The sequence below is a fragment of the Cydia strobilella genome, chromosome Z (assembly GCF_947568885.1).
Source record: "Cydia strobilella chromosome Z, ilCydStro3.1, whole genome shotgun sequence".
NCBI classification, from domain to species: domain Eukaryota; kingdom Metazoa; phylum Arthropoda; class Insecta; order Lepidoptera; family Tortricidae; genus Cydia; species Cydia strobilella.
The window spans coordinates 25,515,748-25,526,372 of NC_086068.1; the positions used below are offsets into that span (position 1 = coordinate 25,515,748).

Here is a 10,625-nt window from a genome sequence, read left to right on the forward strand (position 1 = left end):
AAAAGCAAATAAAATGAAATAAAACATTATTTTGAAGCGGTCGCTCGGGCGAGACGGCCGGCGCAGATGTTCTGTCGAACGCCTGAAGCCTCAGAAACCATATGATGCCTAAAAACTTCCATTAAAAAATATATTATTATCCTTTCGCTATTAAGTATAATTTAAAAAAAATATTGCCTTCGGTTACCGCGATAGTTACTCATGAAATAAAACTATGAAAACGGATTATATCGCGTATATTGAATTATATCCCGACGTTTGGAGCCCTTTACAGCGTTCGTGGTCAACGGGTCACTGAGAAAAAACTACAATGTGCAAAAATACCCACATACAAAAAATAATGAACCATCATAGACTATAAAGATGAATGAGATTTTTTCTAGTGTTTGATACCTACTTACGTAATCCAAAAGACCAAACTAGTAATCTATACATATAATAAAGCGGAAGAGGGTCGAAAGTCTGTACATGGAAGATATTCGAAAAAAAATTGGCTGGGGATACTTAGAATCGATAACAGAACACGTTCCAACAGTTTTTAGAATTTTTGTATGTTTGTTTATCTGTTTGTCTGTTTATTTGACCGCGCATCAAATGAAAACGGCTGAACGGATTTTGATGCAACCTTTACTAATCTGTCGAAAAAATCCACGGCCAGGTTATAGGCTATAAAAATTTGAAAAATTTCACCCCTAAGAGGGTTAAAAAGGGGATGAAAGTTTGTATGGGGTTCAAGATTTATTTTAAGCTAGCAATTTGAAACTTCTTAAAAAGATATATTATTGGAATACGAGAAAACTAATTTCAGCGTTTTTGAAAATTCATCCCCTAAGGAGGTGAAAAAGAGGTTTAAAGTTTGTATGGAGATCAATTTTTTTTTCGAGAGCGTTACTTGAAACTTTGTATATGGGCATATTTTTATAATACAGGAAAAGTGATTTCAGCGTTTTCAAGAACTCGTCCCCTAACGGGGTTAAAAGGGGGTTGAAAATTTGAATCCATTACAAATGCTTTGAAACTCCTTAGAAAGGTATAATAGACGATTACAAAAAAAGTAATTTCGACGTTTTTGGAAATTTGACCCCTCAGGGGGTTGAAAAGGGGATGAAAGTTTGACTTCGGGTGCAAATTTTATTTTAAGCTAGGAACTTGAAACTTTGCAACAAGGTTACATTAAAAAGCAAGAATATTACTTTCAGCGTTTTTAAAAATACATCCCCCAAGGTGGTGAAAAAGGGGTTAAAAACTTTATCTTAGGTATCGTTTTTGTATAAATCGGGTATGCCGAAATCATTTATGATATCAAAATGACACCATTCCGGAGTGAAAACACAAAAAAATATGAAAAATATATACTTTTTTTAATTACTCTTCACGCTTAAACCGCTGGTATTAATATGGTACTAATATTAAAATTTGGTATAGAGATAGTTTAAGTCCCAGGGAAGAGCATAGGATAGTTTTAACCTCAAACATCATCCCTTAAGGGTGTGAAAAAGGGAGGTGGAAATTTGTATGGATTCAATAACCGCTGAACCGATTTAGATATAATTTGGTATAGAGATAGTTTGAGTCCCGTAGAAAAACATAGGGTAGTTTTTATCCCAAAAAATTACCTTAAAACTGAAAAGGAAGGTGTAATATTGTAGGGGGGATTGTATTAGGGGGAGGGGGAATAACCGCCTGAACTGATTTACATGAAATCTACGTATACGTCTTTTGATTAAATACATCTTAGGTACACCAAGATTAATTCTGCCAAAGGAAATCTTTTATTCAGAGAACGCCGTATTTGACATTTTTATCGCTTGAGCACACTCGACTAATTGAGTTAGGTTGCACCTGAATCTTATAGCGCTACTTAGGAAGGAGGTGCAAACTTTTTCTTCAAAAATGTGCTACGACTATCAAGTGCCCGAGTGCCAAACTAACAGATGGCGCTGAAATTAATACCGAGGAAGGATTTTGCCAAATTAACTAAGTTTAGGAGAGGGGGTACGGATATCAACAAATTAATTAATTTTTTTTATTGAACAATAAATTAATTGCTACACATTGCACAGTGCCATCTTTTGGGGAACAGAGTAAACATTAAGTAATCAAGTATTCATAGTTACGTCGTGGTAAAATCAACACGCATATCAACACGCGTTTAATCGTAATTATATCGCATCCATATTCATACGTATCGTCTCCTTTAAGCACTTAAGACGAAAGTGGAGGACCCGCGCGAAATCACCTTTTCTTACAACTGTAGTCCTCATTTTCCTCTCTTCATATTAACATTGTTCAAAATATTTTGACACAAGTCTCGTGTATGTTGGTGTTTTTGGAATTTTTAATTACTTATTATAAAAGTTAGAAGTATTAAAAAAATTGTATGAAATCTGTTTTTCGCTCCTAGTTTTTACAATTATCAAAAATCGAAAAAAGTCAAACGTAGAAAACGTAGCGTTTAGCTATGGTAAATATACATCCAATTATGTACCTAAAAATATTTTTATCATGATAGAGGAAAATGGAGACTGCGTTTGTATGGAGAAGCGGCCGTGCCCTTTCCTCTTAATAAGTCACGAAGGTTCGTACTTAAAAAAAAAAACATTTTTCAGTAAATGTCAAACGATTTGGGACTTATACGCTTTACCATGCCTTTCATGCTCAGGAGTCTGAGAAAGACCACGGTGAGAGACAGTGGCGCTCTAGCCAGGCAGGTCGCTTTACTTTAGGCCAGTTTAGGCTGAAACGGCAAGCCAGCGCGAGTCTCGATTGTGATCCCAAAGACATCGTACGCAATATATGTAGGCCTGACGGAGTGTGGCGCCGGAGTTGAGCTGTTTTCATCCCGCGCATCCCCCTCATCCCGAGCAACTTCCCGTTCCGCTTCAAGCGCCTACAGATCCCCGTGAGCGTCTGCTTCGCCATGACCATCAAGAAGCCGTAGGGGCAGACGCTGCGCGTCATGCTTAGACTGATTTGACTGGAGGAGCGATTTGGATGATGTTTGCCATGGACATGATTTGGATAGGTACAGTCGTTCGATATACACCTACTACTCTATGCCGTTTAAATCACGTCAAAAATTTGAATAAGGGCAAAAAAAAATGATTTTGGAGTGTAGGTAGTTTTATTTAGTAGTACTTACCTAATTGTAAAATATTTTATCTGGACTACAGTCCTCTAGCGTATCCATCTGTTAACTTTACTTCAAGTTCCGCCTCCAGGGGAGAGGGAGATAAATTAGGGGTGAATTAGCCGCTTACTGACACAGACCGAATTCCACGCGGGCGGAACCGCGGGCACAGCTAGTATATAATATATATAATACCTATAGCAAAAGTAATTTTTATTTTATTTTATTTTATTTATTTGGAGATCCAACAGCTGTGACATTAACATAAAAATTATAGTTGATACAGGAAGCCAATTATAGGAACTCACAGGTAGTGACATGATACAAACTAATAGGTACTATACTAAGTTTGCGCACTATCGCAGCCACATATGTAAACAGAGCGTATACAAATGATAACTAATAAGGGAGTAACTAAAATACAAATTAACTTAGCAATGAAGACAAAAGGCAAGAAAAAATGAGAGTAATAAAGTAACTAGTATAGGCATTCAAGAAGGCGACAACACGCTCACTCCAAAGACTCAAAATATCTCTGCACTAGATTACGTCTCACGCTAGGAATTCTACAGTTGAATATATCTACATCAAATTCTTTAGACAACTCATTTAGGTTACGACTGGCGCGCGTTAAAAAACTATTCTGTCTGTATTTGGAAGATGCATTTTTGATTGCTATTGGGGGATGAAAAGAAACACCCATCAAATGAGCCATTTAGTTTACTTTTGAAAAATTAAAAATTATTATAGTACCTGGCTTAAAGATTAATTCAAAGAACGTTGCTCAGTTAAGTTGCACTGCCATTAAATTAATTCGTTCCAATCTACAATTGAAAATTGTCTCTTCCAACTCGTGCCTCGTTAAAGCCCGGGAACCGGCTCGCTTACCCTCGGCTAAGTTTTGAAATAATGAACTCGGCGGAGATAATAAAATTTTATTTTTGCGTCACAAGTAGTATTTATTAAGGCTGTGTGCCGATGCGATGATCTCTAGGGCGGTTAGTGGGCGGGCGCGTCGCCCCGGCAACGGCGGGGTAAAGTATCCCGCACGCCCCGTTTCGCTCCCTTGAGAGCGATTGTTATCTATGTAGAAGATGCTTGCTCCCCACCTTGCCTTCAGTCTCTATACCTACGCAGCATCAGAACGCTTAATCTGAAAGGGTTTCAACTTTCTTCTGACGATAGCCTAAAGTAGACCCTGTGCCCGCACTGCTAAGATCGTATTTTCAGTAAAAACTTCGACATATTCGCACGTGAGGCAATCGATATTATGCTCCGTGAATGCCGTTTGCTGTATGAAATTGTATCTGTAAAGGCAACGAAGGACTTTAAAGATGAAGATATCCGAGCTAGAAGATTGGCGGTATAAAATTTAAGATGGCACTTAGGGGCAAGGTTTTCCATTTTATCTTTCTAAAATTGTACGATTACTTATATAAGTATAACTTTGAAGCAATATCTACATTACTGACATAACAAACTTATTCAACTAGTGTTTCGTGTATTGTAATACTCGTAACTACAAATAGTTGTAATTTCATTAGGTACTTACCCATAGCATACTAAGTTGTTTACCAAGGGAGTCCATTGTAACTTCGACGAATACCTATTTACTTGAAGTTGATTACTTGACAGTAGGTATCAACGCATTTTAACACTATGCATGTAATTAGTTAGACGGATGTTTACCTAGAGTTTTGCTTTTATCTATAGCGCTTAGCATAGAGTCCTCTGTTCTCGTGGTCCTGCCGAAGCCGAGGGCGGTGCTGGTGGCGTCCTGGCCCAGCTGTCCGCCGTAGAAGTCACCGAAGGCCGTCGCCGTGCCCAGTAGTCCGGAGCGGTCTTGCAGAGCCGCTTTGGCCTTTTCTACGCTCTGTTTTAGCTGCTCGAAGGTTGATTGGTGAAGCCGGTATGGAGGCCATTCTGTGGTCGGCCAGGGCTCCTCTTTAAGTGCACTACGTTTCAGTTCCAAGGCCCCGGCGTAAGAACAACTGCTTTCGTACATTGCAGCTTTGATTCCTGCTCTGAGTGCCGTGGCTGTGGCGCACTTCAGTCCGCGGAAGTCCACCCTGTGGAAAATAATTGGTGTGAATAGACGTGGTAAAGCTAAAACCGTACGAATTTACAAAATCGAGGTGTCTATTTTTAAGTCTTTTATGAAAAACTACTTATAAACTGATATTAGTTTGCAGTCGCTGTTTATAGTGGTTGTGGAGGACCTCTAATGATATTATTTTTATAAAACCGTAAATCACATAGGTACATACATAAAGGTAACAAAATTATCGCGAATTCGCAATAGACCTAATAAAGTTATGAATTAACACTACCAAAAGCTATCTCATTTCCATATTCTTTATTATTTCACAATATTTTCATTTACTAATAGTCTCCATTTCTGCGTGTAATCACTATCAATGACCTTTATTATGATACCCGGGTAAAAAAATCTAAATTGAAAATCGGCATGTGTGGACATTACAAAAGATAACGATTTATATTTTTCCAAGACTCATCATACAAATCTAAATAAGTAGAAGACTAATTTATCATGCCGATAAGGATGAAGTACGAAAATTAGGCTTTAAAGTCCGTTGATTTCCACAGAAAAGTCGCATATCCTTATTTAACTCATACTTACTAATAAGTAAGTTTTTGAGGTGAGCGTCAGGATGGCGGGTGGACCTCAGCGAATTTCAACGAAATATTTATAAACATAGACTTATATTGACCGGGATATAGACCGTGATTACCTTTTGTTTCATAAATAATACAAAAGGTAATCACGGTCTATACCCCGGTCAATATAAGTCTAGTGAAACTAACCGTGAATCATTCAAAACTCTAATTTATAAACATAATTGTAACTTCTATGGCCTCAGAGCACCTTTAATAAATACCAGTATACCTCTCCCTAAAACGTCAGGCTTCAGGATTGCGGATGGACCTATGAAATCTTGCATTATTTTATTTTATTTTATTCAAATATATTTACACGGCATCACAGCATACGCCAATACACCGAATAATTAAACTAATAGTTACAGTTTCAAAATATACTCTTATATAAAGCAAAATACAGTGCTGGAAAGCCTATCATCCTTCATCTCACAAAACCTCAGTCAGACACTCCTGGCACACATTCGCCCATCACCACGAAAACAAGTCGCACTCTGGTGCTGATGTCAGGAGTGCATTGAGCAGCGATAACGCGCGGAGGAGTGGCGAGTTTCTGTGCGATACTGTGCGCGCTGCCGGCACAGCCAATAGTGGACGCGTTCGCCGCCTCAAGCAGACTCGAGTTATATCCGGGACGTACAACCTCAAGACTCGAGCTACCAGTTCCGGGCAGTGACGTCAGGTTGGCGGGTGGACCTATATGAATCTTGTTTTTGAACTATGAACTATGAACATTTTTTTTAACTTAATTCTGTCACCACGTTTGTGTAATCCTCCGACATTCGGTTAAAAAGGCTTCACGATAATGTTTAGGTGTAATATTTGGACAAGATAGATCCTAGCAATCGGAATCCAGCGCGGGAACGCTGCCAGCGTGATGGGCACCCTACCAAGGGCACAATATTTTGATAGGTATTATTTTAATTTTAGTTAGTTTTAGTTTTATATTTATGTCCATGATCCTTATTTGTGACGTTTTCAACCAAAAGGTACCACATTGTAGCTTGTCGATAAGGTTGATTTCAAATTAAAGCTATAAGGAAATAGCGTCTTATTGACAACCGACAATAATTTAAGTACCCTGTTGATTGAGAATGGCACATTTATATTCGTAACGTAGAACCAACTAACAAACTGCCCGCTTGTAGGAAAAAAACACATTTTTTCCACTATCACTTTATTTTTTCGATTGTGCAATAATGTTTAAATCACAGACCTGTAATTTTTATGCTTAAGTTCTGTGGTTTAAATATATAAATACCAAAACCTATTCGCTTATTTCATTGCTTTAAGCAATATAATAATAAGCGAATATATGTATTTAATAAGCAATTTGCTTAATACATTTTTTTTTCTTTTTATTACCTACAAGTATCTAAGTATCGAGGAGCGACGACCTGGTGAAGGTCGCGGGAATTCGGTGGATGCGAGCGGCACAGGATCGGTCGGAGTGGCGAGCCTTGGATGATGGCCTATGTCCAACATGTCCAACAGTGGACGTGGATCGGCTGACATGATGATTTAAGTATCGAGTTGACCTTCCGAGCCATACTCGTACCGGGAACAATAATAGGCGGAAACTATTTTCCGTCCGACGCGACAGGCCGTCCTCGGCCTTCCATCCATCCATCCATCCGATAATAACAAAACGGCCAAGTGCGAGTTCATTTAACTCGCGCACCGAGGGTTCCAAACTTTTAATTATCGCATACAATAAATACAAAACATTTTTTTGGTACGAAACTGCTTATTCTGAATGTTAAATAGGCTCACCTCATGTCGGATATCCTTTTGCGTTTTGGGCGCTTTGTCTCGTTCTTATTATTTTCCGTGGTGAATGATGACAGGTGGTATCACATGCTAGTGATACCCACCACTACAGGGAACTATTTTCATTAAACTAATCACTAATACTTAAATAACACTTTTTATATAATTTGGATGTTTAAAGTTTTGTCGAATGAGCTTTTGTCTAATTGTAACATGCACTACGTAGGTGATTCTGCTTTTCACTTTTCTTTGGCACTCGTTTTTACTGGTACCTATCGTTTATCGCGTGACGTTATTTTCGGACGGATAGGGATAGTATTATCATTTTTTCTATACTTGTGTTACAAATGGATGTAGAGATGATTATTTGACAGAGTTGTTTCGTCGACTGTAACCAGCGCTTGCGCCGTGCGCCAGAGCGTTCAAATTGATTGCATCCGGCATAAGGGAAATGTGTCGTATAACCAATTTATATGCTTGATTTGACCACGTACGGGAATTGACTTTTAAAATGAGCACATATTTTACTTCCATTAAAATATCATAAAACTTCCGAACCCGATATACATATGTATAGGGTATATGTAGGTGTTGCACCGTAGGGAGGTCACGCATGTAACAACACGTTTTTATACTGTCAGACCTCTTTTTAGGGTTCCGTACCCAAAGGGTAAAAACGGGACCCTATTACTAAGACTCCGCTGTCCGTCCGTCTGTCTGTCCGTCTGTCACCAGGCTGTATTTCATGAACCGCGATAGCTAGACAGTTGAAATTTTCACAGATGATGTATTTCTGTTGCCGCTATGTTACAGCCATCAACGGCGATGCAGGACCCCATAAACCCACAAGCGCCGCAACAAGCATCTACAAGAGATGATATGGCCAATGATGATGATGACAACAAATATACTAAAAACAGAATAAAATAAATATTTAAGCTCCCATACAAAAAACGTGATTTTTTTGCCGTTTTTTGCGTAATGGTACGGAACCCGTTGTACGCGAGTCCAACGCGAGTATCCATAGTTTTTTTCTCTCGTGTGTGTTATGTAATTCGGCATTCGTTTTATTCAGCTTGTATAATATTATACAAGAGCTGGGTGTATTGGGGATGGGGTGGGAGGAGTTTACCCAAGCTGCCCAAGGTCGAAGTCAATGGAAGAACAAGATTCGAGCCCTACAGGCCTACCGGAAAGGAATGAAGAAGAAGAAATATAATAAAGCGGAAGAGGGTCGAAAGTCTGTACATGGAAGATATTCGAAGAAAAATTGGCTGGGAATACTTAGAATCGATAACAGAACACGTTCCAACAGTTTTTAGAATTTTTGTCTGTTTGTCTGTTTGTCTATCTGTTTGTCTGTTTATTTGACCGCGCATCAAATGAAAACGGCTGAAAGGATTTTGATGCAAACTTTACTAATCTGTCGAAATAATCCACAGCCAGGTTATAGGCTACAAAAATTTGGTAAATTTCACCCCTAAGGGGGTTAAAAAGGGGGTGAAAGTTTGTATGGGGTTCAAGATTTATTTTAAGGTAGCAATTTGAAACTTCGTAAAAATATATATTATTGAAATACAAGAAAACAAATTTCAGCGTTTTTAAAAAATCATGCACTAAGAAGGTGAAGAAGAGGTTGAAAGTTTGTATGGAGATCAAATTATTTTTCGATTTTAAGCTAGGAACTTGAAAATTTGCAAAAAGGTATTATATTAAAAAGCAAGAAAATTACTTTCAGCGTTTTTAAAAATTCATCCCCCAACGTGGTGAAAAAGGGGTTAAAAACTTTATCTTGATAACTACTTATATCATTTAAGCTACTAGGCCAAGTTAGGTATCGTTTTTGTATAAATCGGGTATGGCGAATTCATTTATGATATCAAAATGACACCATTCCGGAAACACAAAAAATATGAAAAAAAAATTTTTTTTATAATCATAGAGGAAAATGGAAATGGAGACTGCGTTTGTATGGAGAAGCGGCCGTGCCCTTTCCTCTTAATAATGGCCACAAAGGTGGGTACTTTAAAAAAAAAACATTTTTCTATGTCGTTTGCGGAGTAAATGTCAAACGATTTGGGACTTATACGCGTCCCCATGGGGAACGCCCAAATATTCCGAAATGCGTTTTTCCGATTTTTATAACCACGATTTTCATAATCCCGATTTTTTTAAAGTCCGAAATATCAAAATTACGATTTTTAAAAACACGATTGAATAAAATCACGAATGTGCTATTTCCGAAAACTCAAAATCTGATTGTCACTTGACCGAAAGCTTAAAGTTCCGATTTTACACTTTTCCGAAAATATTTTTTTCCGAATCCCTAAATTCCAAAAAGTCATTGTCCGATCGGAAATTTAATAATTCGGTATTCAGAAATTCGGTCTTTTGGAAGGTCGGAAAAATTAAAATCGTGGTATTCAAATAAAGACTCACGTTTTAGTAATTATTACGCGTGCCTGTCGTGCCGCATCATGTCAAATTCGGCATAAAATATTTTTTGCATAAAAATTCGGCATAAATAAATTAGGCAGAACTGCGAACCAGCGAACCCGAACTGTTGCTAGGTGTGGGTTAGGTTAGGTTACAACTGCGACCCCCAAGAAAACGAACTGTTGCCAGAAGTTGGTTAGATTAGGTTAGAACTGCGGCCCCCAAGAAAACGAACTGCTGCCAGAAAAGTGGATTAGGTTAGGTTAGAACTGCGACCCTCAAGAAAACGAACTGTTGCCAGAAAAGTGGATTAGGTTAGGTTAGAACTGCGACCCTCAAGAAAACGGACTTTAACAATATATTCGGAATATCGTTATTCGGAAATTTAAAACTTGGGATATTTAAAATAGGAATCACGTCAATTCGGAATAAGGGCAATTCAGAATTCGTGATTTTGAAAATCGTAAATGTTAAATACGGCGTTTGTCACTGTCGGAATTGTTATAATCGGAATTATGTGGTTCGGAATTTAAAATTTCGGAATAATGGCAATTCGGAATTCGTGATTTCAAAAATAGTAATTGTTAAATTCGCTGTTTGCCACCATCGG

The 10,625-nt window shown here is 38.1% G+C and overlaps 1 protein-coding gene across 1 annotated transcript in view; it reads right to left on the reverse strand.

Annotated features, from left to right (window-relative positions):
- The window catches only part of LOC134754357 (DNA-binding protein D-ETS-3), a 130,348-nt gene extending 122,612 nt beyond the window's left edge, over positions 1–7,736 (reverse strand). The window contains exons 1-2 of the mRNA XM_063690651.1: positions 7,583–7,736; positions 4,820–5,199 (exon numbers count right to left, since the gene is read on the reverse strand). Of these exons, the coding sequence (XP_063546721.1) occupies positions 4,820–5,199; positions 7,583–7,587 (385 nt within the window). The 5' untranslated portion in view covers positions 7,588–7,736. The remainder of the gene's footprint in view (positions 1–4,819; positions 5,200–7,582) is intronic.
- Positions 7,737–10,625: the final 2,889 nt, after the last annotated feature.